Source organism: Heloderma suspectum, chromosome 14, assembly GCF_057233095.1.
Source record: "Heloderma suspectum isolate Gila_16-S chromosome 14, 16-S_ref, whole genome shotgun sequence".
NCBI classification, from domain to species: Eukaryota; Metazoa; Chordata; class Lepidosauria; order Squamata; family Helodermatidae; genus Heloderma; species Heloderma suspectum.
Genome location: NC_139471.1, coordinates 10,863,312 through 10,877,411, shown reverse-complemented (window position 1 = coordinate 10,877,411; position 14,100 = coordinate 10,863,312). Strand labels below are relative to the sequence as shown.

The window sequence follows — 14,100 nt, the reverse complement described above, 5'->3', positions numbered from 1 at the left end:
ACAAACCCCCTGAATTCTGTGACCTGGAAGAGTGAGCAGGGAATGCACTCCATTTGGAATGATTATCTTTAGTTCACAAAGTCTTTCTGACGTTTTAACTCTCCTTCTCTTCCCACTCCATAGGGTAGTCCCTCACGAATCACCAAAAAAGAGGACACACATCACCAAAAAGAGAGGATAACAGAGAACAGCGATTTGCTTAACAGTTGCAAAATATGCACCTTGACATAATGTGTGTCCATAATTTATATCTGCTGCCCAGGTGTTGTTGATGGGCAACTTCCAAGAGAAGATGCCTTCCAAATAGTCCTCTGGCAGCCCTTCAAATAGATGACTGTTCTCTGTAAAAGAGGACACCTGGCCTGGACAACCTTCCTCCTCCTCCAGCCGCTCCTCCTGGGTTATCAGTCTTCCTAGGGTTTCCTGCCCTTCTTCCTTGCACTGAGGGTTGTATTTTGTCATCTGACACTGTTTTGGATGGTTTTCGTTACTGTATTGCTAGCTGCCTTTGATTTCCTGATAAAATATTTTCCTTTTCTTTTAGCAAATGATTCAAACCAGTTAAAACAAATGAGTATGGATGGACACTTCCATGAAATTTATCATTCCAAAAAGCAGCAAGGATGCTCCATCTCTCAACAAACCTATTTTCAAACATTTGATCTCATCTTGCTTTAATATAATGTTACTTTCATTGCCATTGCAACATTCCAAATCCTGAAAAACCACTCAGGCAGAGAGGTAAGGGTGTGGGTGGTGATTTCCTTTTTCCCAAATGAAGCCACTGAGAGTTTTGCTGCTGTTAAGAGATTAATGACCAACTCCAAAGCCTCCTTCTCTACTTAAATTTTAAATTTTAATTTAATTATTTAAAGGACTGAATAAAATCATCTTTCAAAGTGTTTTACTGAAGTAGTTTCACCCCAATTCCTTTTTCCAGCAATATCTTAAAGCAAAATACAACCATTAAGGAAAAGAGGGGGAAATGGGGGTGGTGGTTAAGGGATGAGTTAGAGGGTTGCCAAGGTTACCTACAAGGGTCTCAATGCTCTCATCAATTGATGGATAGGGGGCATATGCAGAGACAGTGAGATTTGCAGTGAGCAAATATTTCCATATATGCTGACCAGATCTTCAAATATGTGCCCCTGTGCTGAAGTTTGCAATAAGTGGCATATTCAAGAATAGACAATGCTGTCAGTTCCTCAGTCCATTGAAGTAAGGAGACAGAATGCCTGTTTTTCCAGTGCTGTAATGCAAGTCTCTGAGCCACCACAAGGGATCAAAGGAGCCAGCTCTGGTGGCCATCTGACAAGCCCCACACTGCAGGGATGTCGTTCATCTCCAGGGAACTCTACAGCAGAGTGATGTTTCCAGGACAAGATTAAGTCTGTCTAGTGCATATGTCCATCCAAAGGAGGCAATTGCTTTAATTTTGTTGTCGTTCCTCAGTATTTCAGTGATGCCTATTTATGTACTTTAGGAATTGCAGGTGGTGTTTGGGTGTTCTATTGGCGACGTATTATTATGGATTTGCAGTATGAATTATGGATGTAGTTGTGCAAGTCATTTCAAGGCGGCTTTTTGTGGTCGGGAGTGACACATAAATTTAATAAATAATAATAAGTCATGGACCGACCCACATCATTTATCTGTACTTTATTTACTGCATTTTTATTCTGCTTTCAGACAATTATTGTCTCCCAAAGTGGCTCACATCAATAAAAAGAGAGAGGGAGGCCCTGCCATCAGGCGTACAAACTAAAAAGACAAGATGCACGAGGGAAAGGAAGTGGAAGGAAAAGGGAGAGGAGGGAGATCGGTTTTTCAAGGCCAGAACACGGTGGTGAACTATAAGTGGGCATTTAAATGCTCTTCGGGCCAGGCCGATGTTCCCTTGTGGGTGTTCTTGCTTGACTGGCAACCAGTGGCTATTTAGCTGATGGAGGGGGGCAGAGTGTTCTTTCCCCTTCCTTTTGTAGTCCGAGGGCAACTGTCAGTCCGAGCCGAGGGCTCCTTCTGGCAGGGTGAAGTGAGCTGCCTGCATCTGCTCCTTCTCTTGCCCATGGATGGTCAGGTTGGTCTCCCCCATTGGCATATAACTCTTGTTGTTATGTAATGTTTATTTTGTTTGGCCTCTGTGAGGCTACAATGTATCTGAATAGGCCTGAGGCCTTGCTTTGTTACTGTCAAAGGCCTGTGTAGTAGTTGCTTAGTGATGTTCTGAAGTGGGGGAGAGAGAATTTCTTTGAGTATTGTTAGATGGGGTCTGGATCAGGTAAATTCAATTCGGATTAGCTGGGGATTCTAGCTAGGTGGGAAATAATTAAAAGAGTTGACTTTTGATAGTTAGGAGTGGAGTTTGTCTGTGGTAGTCAGTGAGGGAGAAGCACCGACTGCTGGTCAGTGTGTGGTGGTGTAAAAGGACTAGGAGAAAGCTGAAGAGAAAGTGAATAGCTAAGGCCTGAACAGTAAGCTACTCCTTATCTGCAGGATAACCATATGTGGTTGGTGAAGATCAGATGCAAGAGGCTGTGTTACGCCAGGAGGCTGCCCTAAAATCTTGCCAGAGGAAAGTTATACAAGCAGAGAGTAAAAACCCAGATAAACTGGCCAAGCAGGCAGAAATACAACACGGGGAGCTTCAGTGTTGGAGGAGTACTGTGCCCAACAGCTGGACCTGGCTGTGAGTGTATTTGGCTGGGGTGGAGGTTTGGGGAATTCAATCTGAGGTAAAAGAAGTTAGTAAGAGGCTTGTAACATCAAGGCTGTATCTTGAGTCCTAAAGAATGGTCACGAAGCCTTTTGAACACCCCAAACTAAATATTAGTAATCCCTCATGTACAAAATATCTCAATAGTTCATCTTGTCTCTACTGGTGGTGCCCATCTCACACCAAAGTCTCTTATACCAGCTACTAGGAGGTTTTAAAGTATTTTAAAGAACTGGTGGCGGGAGAAAATTGTCAGCTTGTGGAACTCTGAGTTGTAGTAGCAGTGAGCTCCTTAGGCCCAGAAGTATAAGCATTTGCTATCAATTAGAAACCCCATAGGTGGGATTGCCCAGTGAAGGAGCAGTTCCCCCATAGATGGTAGCAATCCAGGAAGAGGAAATCCCCTATAGTGGGCAATCAATATTTTTTTCCCCAGGATAACCTAAGGGGTGTCCAATAGACTGTAAACACTAACCTTTCTTTGATCCAAGGTATAATTGTTTAAAATAAATCAATGAATGGAATTCATTTGGGGCCAAACCCTGATGATATGTGGGTGGGGGTGTGAATACAGGTGACCACCTTCCGTTGCCTCCTGAAAAAATGGACTGGGAAGGTAGGGCTCTACAGATCTTGTTGTATCTGTTCCATCTTTGTATCATAGATTATCAGTCGCCTTTCAGTCCATCATCTGCTCATGGACAGAATTGTATTATTTATTTATTTATTTAGCGGATGTACGAGAATGTCATTCCACGTGCACAAGAGTGCTAATGCACATTAGTGAGAGTGCGCATTAGCGTTAATGAACATTAGCGCAAGTGCAAATTTGTGCAACCTCCCCAAGTTAAAACTGGTTGTCCAAGATTTTTGCAGAATCCAAATGAAAATTGAAATCCAAACTCATTTGAAGCCATTGCGGATTTCTCTGACATCCCAACGGGAAGGGTGAACCAAGGAACCTGTAACTCCAATAAGGGCATTGTGCTGGTGAAAAGTTGTTAAAGCTGGACAGCCAACTGTTAGGGATGCTTTGACTTGGATTCCTGCATTGGGCAGGGGGTTGGACTCGATGGTCTTATAGGCCCCTTCCAACCCTACTATCCTATGATTCCGTGATTCTAAGTTCATGAAAAGACTGCGGGTCACTCCAGTGACTGTTTGGGTGATTGGCTTCTTGACCACAAGAAGACACCTGATACATAATTCATACCTCTGGTTACAGACCCCGTACACTCCACTGGGCCTCTGCTCTTGCCGTCCACATGCTCTTCATTAGCTCCATAGCCTCCGCTTGCTTTCATGCACACCACAGTTGTCCTTTCGGTGCTTTCATTTGCCTGTTGGCTACTTGTCGTCCTATAAGAAGTTCATGATCTTTGCTCCTATGCCTTTGTTTGATGATCAAATCAAATGAAGCATCAGCTAAGGCCTAGAAAGAGAGGGGTGGGATGAGGGGTATCTGTGAGCAGAGAAATGTTTATAATTAGTATTATACTGACTTTTGGTCAAACTAGATGTGATGGCCGTGTTTCCTCTACTCATTCTGACTGCACAATCATTTCCAACCCATTTTGATTTTGCAGTCATCGAACTATCACTGAAATGTGCGTATGGGGGGCATTTCACAGCTGGTGAAGCTTTTCACAAAACATACCCCCTGGGGTTTAAGGGGGCTGGGATCTAGAGTAAGAACATAAGAAGAGCCATGCTGGATCAGGCCAAGGGTCCATCTAGTCCAGTGTTCTGTTCACACAGTGGCCAACCAGCTGCCCATGGGAAATCCACAAGCAGGACATGAGTGCAACAGCACTCTCCCACCCATGTTTCCCAGCAACTGGTGTACATGGGCACACTGCATCTGATACTGGAGGTAGCATAGAACCATCAGGACTAGTAGCCATTGATAGCCTTCTCCTCCAGGAATTTTTCTGGCCTCCTGTTCAAGCCATCCAAACTGGTGGCCATCACTACATCTTGTGGTAGCGAATTCCAGAGTTGTCTCGGGTATGGGCCCTCAGCAGGTGCCCAACAGTGCCAACCCTTGACACCAGCCCTGGCTCACTGGCAAACTAACCGTTGCTGGATCCAGGCCTCCTCCTCCTTCTTGCCACCATGACTTAAAGTTGCCCACTTGTGATTTTAGAAACATCTGAGCAGTGGGCAGAACCAGGAGCAGATCAGGGGCGGAGCCAGGACGGGCAGGAGGTAGAGCCTGGTGAGCTTTTAGTGAGCCAGGAGGCAGCACCTGTTAGTTTCTAGCGCGTCTGCAGCTGGAACCTGGGAACGTTTGCTGTGTCCGGCGGCAAAGACTGGGGACCTCTGCTGTAGCAGTCAGTGGAGCCAAGTAAGCAGCAGCGGCTGGTATTTCAGGGTGTGCTATCAATTGATACAGGTGGTGAACATCAACGTCCCTGTTTGATCCAGCTAAATACATGGCATGAAACCCAGGGCTGGACGAGCAGCAGATAAAGTTTTGGGCGGCTGGCTACCTTATTGTGGGCTTAGATACTGACATGTTCTGGCAGGACACCTTGGCTTTTACCAGCTGTGAGACAGCAAAAATTAAACAGATGCAGAGTTATTTCCCCCCCAGGTGTTGGGCTGCAGGGATAATAAATGCTTAACCCGTCAAATTTCTGCCTTACTGTGCAGAAAATGGGAGGCAGTCATTGGTTCGCATCCTGGCCCTGCATTATCCTTTCCAGCTCTGCAATGGCCCTGTGATAGCGGAACACTGCAGCTAAGAGACCTGAGCTCTAAATCAGGATATGCTTGGTTCTATCAGCGCACTAGGCTGCTTTCAACAAGCCCTTATTCTCTAAGCTTCACTCCCCCCGCCCACATTTGCATTCTGGGAGTAATGAAACTGGTCTGCCCCACAGGGTTGCTGTGAAAATTGCTGAGATAATGGACGTGTTCTTTGAACACTCTAAATCAATATACCTCTGATAGTGTTGTTATTAATGGAGGACAGGTTGTTGTTGTTGTTGTTCAGTCGTTAAGTCGTGTCCGACTCTTCGTGACCCCATGGACCATAGCATGCCAGGCCTTCCTGTCCTCCGCTCTCTCCTGGAGCATGCTCAAGTTCATATTCATTGCATCAGTGATGCTATCCAGCCATCTCATCCTCTGCCATCCCCTTCTCCTTCTGCCTTCAATCCTACCCAGCATCAGGGTCTTTTCCAGTGACTTTTCTCTTCGCATTAGGTGGCCAAAATATTTGAGCTTCAGCTTCAGTAGCTGTCCTTCCAATGAGCACTCAGGGTTGATTTCCTTTAGGATTGACTGATTTGACCTCCTTGCAGTCCAGGGGACTCGTAAGAGTCTTCTCCAGCACCACAGTTCGAGAGCATCAGTTCTTCGGCGCTCAGCCTTCCTTATAGTCCAGCTCTCACAGCCATACATTACTACTGGGAAAATCATAGCTTTGATGATACAGACCTTTGTCGGCAAGGTGATGTCTCTGCTTCTTACTATGCTGTCTAGGTGTGCCATAGCTTTCCTCCCAAGGAGCAAGCGTCTTTTAATTTCATGGCTACAGTCACCATCTGCAGTGATCTTGGAGCCCAAGAAAGTAAAATCTGTCACTGCTTCCATTTCTTCCCCTTCTATATGGCAGGAAGTGATGGGGCCAGATGCCATGATCTTAGTTTTTTTAATGTTGAGTTTCAAGCCTACAACAATTATAGATGTGGCCCAGGATTGGAAGGCTGTATAACAGGGGTGCAGAACGTCTTTCAGCTCGAGGGCTGAATGCCATTTCAGAGGCATTCTTGGGGGCTGCACTCCAGTGGTGGGTGGAGCCAAAGGCAAAAAGGGTGGAGCCAAAAATACCAGCACATTTTAGCTTGAAGCTCTTCCTGCCATAACTGTGCCTTAGAAGAGGCATTTCAATTTCTTAGAATGGGGGGGGGGGAGGAACAGCACAAACGTCAGGGAAACATGAAACTATCGGTGGTAGGGAGAAAGGGGGTGGGGCCAAGGCAAGGGGCATGGCCAACTGGGTAACCCTGGCCCTGAGGCTCTGCACCCCTGCTGTACAGGGAGAAGTTCACATAATGGGGGTTTAAGTGGAAAAGCCAGCAGGGGCTAGTAATGGACACCAGAGCCAGCCCCACGGTGGAGGGGGCTGTCAGCAGGGTGACATCTGATGGGCCCCCAGGTGCCGTGGTTGTGTGTGCCATGTTAATTTTCCCAAAATGCAATGCCTTGGTGGTTCTGTGGGTTAAAAAAGGGCCGCTGCCCCCCCGCAAACCCGTATTTTTTCACTGCAATGCTGTGGAACATGGGTACTTCCCTGCCCCCTCCTTCCCACGGCAGCTGCTCCAGCACCCTGAAAGTGCTACACAGACATTCAGGGGGCCCTGCTGAATGGGGTGAGCTTGAGGGGAAGAGGAACCCCCCCCAATTGAGGGACCTTCCACGAGCGGAGCTCTTCCTCTTGCAGAAAGTCCCTGCCTCTCATGGAAGGCAAATCCTGGATCCAACCGATTCTTAGGAAGACAAATTCTGCCAGGCAATACTGAACTCTCATGCAAAATTCTGGGGAATCACAGCTCATGCCCAGGGCTTGCCTGTGCATCTGTCCTATTACAGTTGAACCTATTTTGCTACATGAGGTGCAACACCTGCAGACTAGGGGGGGTCCTTGTAAAGTACGGGTGGGCAACCTTTTTGGGCCTGTGGGCACCTGTGGCAATTTGAGATGCTGTCGTGGGCACCACCACAAAATGGCTGCCATGGGAGGCATGCCTAGTCAGAAAGGACAAGCAATCTGCCCAAACGACTGTGTACACGGGAGAGGTGGGATCACACTAAGCAACTCCTTTCAGCCCACAGTTTTCAGCATCATTTCTCTCCCCCCGGCCCCGGTTTGTTTTCTTGGTGACAGAGGAAAACAGCGGTCTGCCCCCGCCTGCTGTCTTCATTTCCTAACAACGGCTCTGAGCCTCCTCAAGTATCCCAGAGCCATTCATGGGAAAAGAAGATGGTTGCAGGTGGTTAGAAGTGCAAAAGTGATCCCAGCTGCCCATAAGAAAATGTGCTAATTTTAAAGAAGAAAAAGAAAAAAAAATGGGATGGTGTATGGCCTGTTGGCAGGTGCCAAGAAAGGTGTCTGGGTGGCATATGGGCACCACATTGCCTACCCCTGTTGCAAACACCTTTGTTCTCTCAGTACCCTTTGCATCTGCCAACAGGAGCCAAAACTGTGAGATAGATATCGGCAGTTGGAGCTCAGTCAGGGATATGTGTCTCTGGGAAATCCGGTTCCATTGTGGTTCAACGAAGTTCCGTGGTGTGCACCACTTTGCATCTGCGAGATGAGCTACAGGCTGTTACCCAAGCTCCAGGAACTTCTTTGTGCATTTTTGAAGGTTCTTCAATTTGTGCAAATTTCTGAGCCATTTGCGCAAATTACAGCCAGATTCACACAACTCACAGCTGAATAGAACCAATTATGGAAAGCTAGTGGTAATTTTTGTGAAAAATACTCAGAAATTTGTGCACATTCCTCAGAAATGTGAGCAACTTACAGCCCCCCCCCCAATTGCATAAAATTTCCAGAAAATCTGCGAACCATCCCAGCTTGCTGCAGATCGAGTCCGGCACTGCAGTGGAAACTGAAACAAAGTCCAGAGGACTAAGCCTAGGAAAACCTTTCGAACCTCACCCCCTAAATGGATTTCTCCAACCTCCCATAGCACAGGTGAGGTAGACCCACCCTTTGAGGGACTAGCTTCTTTCTCCTATAGCAACCCACATCTTCCGAGATCAGCTGTGGCCCAGAGGTTCAGAGACAGAGTAGCACCTGAAACATATAAGGCCTGTGTTGTGGGGACTTGAATACAGCTACCCTTCCCTAGCAACTCCTGCCCATCTGGTTGTATTTTAAATATATTGTATACAGCCCCAAGAACTTTCATTTGTAATTGAGTTATAAATACTCCAAATAAATGTATAATTTGGGATGGGCAAATGAATCATCTCGCACCTAATTCCTGTTCGCATTTGTGATCGCTGCTTGCTCTGTGCAATCAGGAAGCATGTGCAAATCAAGCAGCAATTGAATGGGAGAGTTCTGCAAACTCCCCCCAAGTTGTGCATCCCAAATGTGTGCAAATCTACTAATTTGTGCAACTTTCCTCCATAGGCTAAAGTGGGTCTGGTTCAGTCTATGGGGTAAATCTGCGCAAATTAGGACATTTGCGCAAATCGAACTGGGAATCGAAACGAGACAAACATGAGATATGTTGCAAGTATTTTTGCCGGATACTTGGTTGCCTTCGGAGCTTTGAAGGGCATGCTTGCATGTTTTGTGAGCGAAAACAAAATTCTCGTACATCCCTATCTATAATAGTGTGTGTGTGTGTGTGTGTCTGTCTGTCAGCACCATAGCATGAAAACTGTGAGACCTATTCACCTGAAACTTGAAATGCTTACTAATGGGACCCTAGGGGTTTGCACATTGGGGTATTTTGTTTCTAAAATGCATTGATAAATTTTAATTAATTTAAATGTGTCCATGCAGTTGAAGCCTGCAGTATCACCTTCAGCCACTAGGCACAGACTTCCCTAAACTGCACATCGCTTTGCAGTTCATACACTTCAAAGCCCAGGGAGATGTGCAGGCCAAGAGACAGAGTTATATGGTTTCCTCTCCCCCCTGCCATGGGGCAGCCCCCTACCCTCAGGGGAATGGAATGGACAGACCCCTCCCTCAGGGTGCTGTAAGGGCACAGGGGTCGTGCCTAGGGGTACCAGAGGGCATGACTTCACTCGGAGGGGGCGGGCACAATGTGTCAGGCTCTGACAGCTGCATTAGGCTTGCTTGAAGGCTTTGCTGCACCAAACTAAGGGGTATTCCAACCCTTTGAAGCTGTGTCTGTTTGCTAGTAAAAAAGATACTAAAGATGTATGCATGATAGAAAGACTAAGAAGAGAGCATTCAAAAAATGTATTTAAGCTCAACGTTTCATCATTATCTCCCTCATCAGTAGGTCTGCTGTTAAAACACACACACAAATATATCTCCCTCTGTCTCTTGCTCTCTGTCTCTCGCTCTCTGTCTCTCTCTCTGTATGTCTCTCTCTCAGTGATGTTTTGTAGGGTGATTTGGACTGAAGGGCATGGAGCAAAGTAGTTTGACATTTGCACATGGACTTTTACTATCCTCTTCCTGTCCTCAGGGTGCGCCCAGGGCAGCATATAGCCCCAAATGAGCTAAAACTGCCCCAGCCACCATCTCCGCTGCCTGCTTCCCCCCTTGGCCTTCCTGATCGAAAAGTGCCTGACATTTGCCTTGAGTGAATGCTCGTTCCATCCTCCTTGCTTCCGCGTTTGCAGGGAGCTCGAAGGATGAGACCAGGCGGCGGTATTGAGTTCTCATCTGCGTTCCCCTTTGGTGAGGCAAGCTCCTTCGTTCGGCTGCGTCCGCTCCCCGGGCGAGGAGAACAGCTTTCTTCCTGTGGTTCCTTTCATTCCCCGAAATGTGATCTGTCAGTCAGAACATAACGCTCTGATCCTTACCATGGTGGAGATGTAGAAAGGGGGGAGAGGTGAAAAATAACAGCTCTCGCTCCACACTGGCTGTGGCTCACCCAACCGGACATTTCCGTGTAAACAGTCTCAAGTTCATAGCCACGCTGCTTTGTTGGCCTGCTAGAGGTGGGTTTTAGAAAGGGTTCAACAGCCACTGTGACGGCTGCAGTTTTCCCCAGTCTTTCATATTTTATTTCCTTTCAACCCCCCCTTCCCCCCCGGCCATCCCATCCTGCCAGCATTTCCTTCCTAGGAATTGTGAGGTTTTGAAAGTAAGGCACGAGGGTCTCCAAATTTATCACTGTGGCCTTGAATTGCCAGTGACATCAGTCCTTCTAGTAGCAAACTCAGGTGGTGAGTGACAACAGGACTGGAGTAAAAACAGGGCCAGCTAAGGAACAGGAGCAGAGCCGGCATCAAGGGTAGGCATGGTTAGGATCCTGCCGAGGGCCCACCTCCCAGCAGGGTGACAAGAGCCCCCTTGAGTTCCTCCTCCTCTTCACCACTGCAACTCGCTTGCTCACCTGCCTCTCACTCTGGTCCAAATAAGGCTTGTGGCGAGGAGAAGCAGGAGATGCCACTGCTTGCTTATTCCTTGGCTCCCTGCCTGTGCAGCAAGCAAGAGACAGAAGATGAGGGGCAAGAGCTGCCGGTGACAATGGCAGTGAGAAGGTAGACCCACTGAGAGAGGGGGCCCATGGGGTTGTCTTGCCCAAGGGCCCCCAAAACCTGGCACTGGTACTGCACAAGGGGGAGGGATCAGCAAGGGGAGGGATCAGCAAGGGATCAGCAAGGGGGAGGAATCAGCAAGGGGAGTGTTCAGCAAGGGGGAGGGATCAGCAAGGGGGAGCTATCAGCAAGGGGAGGGATCAGCAAGGGATCAGCAAGGGGGAGGGATCAGCAAGGGGGAGGGATCAGCAAGAGGAGGGATCAGCAAGGGGGAGCTATCAGCAAGGGGAGGGATCAGCAAGGGGGAGGGATCAGCAAGGGGGAGCTATCAGCAAGGGGAGGGATCAGCAAGGGGAGGGATCAGCAAGGGGGAGGGATCAGCAAGGGGGAGGGATCAGCAAGGGGAGGGATCAGCAAGGGGGAGGGATCAGCAAGGGGAGGGATCAGCAAGGGGAGGGATCAGCAAGGGGGAGGGATCTGCAAGGGGGAGCTGTCAGCAAGGGGAGGGATCAGCAAGGGGAGGGATCAGCAAGGGGAGGGGTCAGCAAGGGGAGGGGTCAGCAAGGGGAGGGATCAGCAAGGGGAGGGATCAGCAAGGGATCAGCAAGGGGGAGGGATCAGCAAGGGGAGGGATCAGCAAGGGATCAGCAAGGGGGAGGGATCAGCAAGGGGAGGGATCAGCAAGGGATCAGCAAGGGGAGGGATCAGCAAGGGATCAGCAAGGGGGAGGGATCAGCAAGGGGAGGGATCAGCAAGGGGGAGCTATCAGCAAGGGGAGGGATCAGCAAGGGGGAGGGATCAGCAAGGGGGAGGGATCAGCAAGGGGGAGGGATCAGCAAGGGATCAGCAAGGGGGAGGGATCAGCAAGGGATCAGCAAGGGGGAGGGATCAGCAAGGGGAGGGATCAGCAAGGGATCAGCAAGGGGGAGGGATCAGCAAGGGGAGGGATCAGCAAGGGGGAGCTATCAGCAAGGGGAGGGATCACCAAGGGGGAGGGAACAGCAAGGGGAGGGATCAGCAAGGGGGAGGGATCAGCAAGGGATCGGCAAGGGGAGGGATCAGCAAGGGATCAGCAAGGGGGAGGGATCAGCAAGGGGGAGGGATCAGCAAGGGGGAGGGATCAGCAAGGGGAGGGATCAGCAAGGGATCAGCAAGGGGGAGGGATCAGCAAGGGGAGGGATCAGCAAGGGATCAGCAAGGGATCAGCAAGGGGGAGGGATCAGCAAGGGGAGGGATCAGCAAGGGATCAGCAAGGGATCAGCAAGGGGGAGGGATCAGCAAGGGGAGGGATCAGCAAGGGATCAGCAAGGGGGGAGGGATTAGCATGGTACTGAACAAGGCGGAGGTACCAGTATGCTCAAGGAAACCCCAAGATTTCCAGAAGTGCAAATAATTTTAAAAACTAAGGGTCACCCCCTACACACACACTAACCCCCCCCCCACCAGTCCAAGGGCGATCACGTACGCTCAGCAGCCGTAGAATATTGTGTATCAGTTGGGGGGGGAAAAATGGAGCACTGAGGGGGTGGGATGGAACAGCTGCCTGGCGCCCTGAACAAAAGCACGCCTAAGCAGTACAAATGTTGTGGGCACCACTCGCTTTCACTAAAGCGAAACATGAAATGAACCTGAGCATTGCTTTTCAAGCAAAAGAAAATTGAGGGAAGCCCAAAGCATTTCCATGAGCATAGCAATGTGTGTGTGCGTGTGCGTGCGTGCGCTTTTTTAATTGCACGGATGTTCTTTTGTCCCCTTACCAGAACTGTTCCTGGCTGTGTCTGTGTCTCTCTCCCTCTCTGAGAAATTGGACTTCTTTGCAGAGAAGATTTTTGTTATTTTCCGAAGATGTAAGGTTCTATCCGGGATCTTGCCTTCCGCAAGAAGGGGCCTTCCGTGCCAGGAAGAGCTCTGCTTGCGGAAGATCCCTCCGCCTGATCTTTGGGGCTCCCCCCTGCCCACGCACACCACAGTTCAGCCCATTCCGCAGGGTCTCCTGACTGTGTAGCACTTCCAGAGGGCTGAAGGAGCTGCTATGGGAAGGAGGAGATGGGAGAGTCCACTACCATCAGCACAGTGGATTCAGCATCAGTCAGGATGCAACCTGTGCTTATGCTGCTACTGTACATTTTGTAAACCATGCCTGTGTATCCCCTATTATCAGAGGGTGAGATGCTGTCCTTCACAGAAGCAAGATTAGTGATGGGATTATTTAGTGATGATGGTGCCTCCTGTTAGAAAGGCAATTAGCAGAGGAAAAACAAAAGGCAAAACAGAATGAGCGTTCACCAGTCCCACCTGCACGCAGGGCTTTCTCAAAATAGCAAAAGGGGACCACGCCCTTCTTCAGTGAAGGAAAGGAAACCGTTTTACTCACAAGTGTTCTTGCATATACAATGCAGGTACAGCACAGAGTTTTGAGAGAGTTTGTTCAGTCCATTTTGTGTTCCATTTCAAGGAGCGAGAGAGCAAACACACATGGTCCCAGCAATGGTGGAAGTCAGAGAGACAGGGGGGAGGAAGGGGAGGTTCAAAAAGGAACAAATCACAGGAAACCACACTGTAGGCTATAGAGATCCTAAGGCCAGCTGTGCTCAAAATTCTCATAAATTAACTAACTGCAGCACTGCCCCTTCCTGTAACTTGCAGATGAAGTTGCAATATTCACAACAACGTGCTGGGTCATAGGGGCTTCCAAGACCCTGGGAACCGAATGCGCTGAGTCTGGAACTTGGGCCGCTCAGGTGCTGTCCTCAAAAACTCTGGATCTTGGCTGGTGAGTGTTTGAGATGGGCAGGTCAGGGCACATAGAAGCAGGTGAGAGACAAAGAACAAAAAATCTGTCAACAGGCCCAGAGAGGCCAAAAACCCATCCAGGGGGTGGCTGTAAGTCCTACTTTACAGGTGACAGTTCTCTGTTTGAAGGCATCCTCTATTTCAGAGCTGAGCAACACATTGCCCTATCCCCCAAATAGGTTCAGCACCTTTGCAGTTCTGGCTGGTTCTGACTGAAACCCAGAAGGGATTCAGGGCCCCACTGAAATTGAAGCCACCAGCCTCCACTGGAGAGAGTATATTATCAATTGTCCTCATGACATGTCTGGTTTTACTGCTACTTTGTATGTTTTTGCAGTTTTTATTATTATTATTTTTATTATTTATTTCATTTCTATACCGCC

At 48.6% G+C, this 14,100-nt stretch overlaps 1 protein-coding gene across 1 annotated transcript in view; it reads left to right on the top strand.

The window, feature by feature from the left end:
* Positions 1-2,016: 2,016 nt before the first annotated feature.
* FIBCD1 (fibrinogen C domain containing 1) overlaps positions 2,017-14,100 on the top strand; it is a 101,670-nt gene continuing 89,586 nt past the window's right edge. The window contains exon 1 of the mRNA XM_084821226.1: positions 2,017-2,077. Within this exon, the coding sequence (XP_084677352.1) occupies positions 2,066-2,077 (12 nt within the window). The 5' untranslated portion in view covers positions 2,017-2,065. The remainder of the gene's footprint in view (positions 2,078-14,100) is intronic.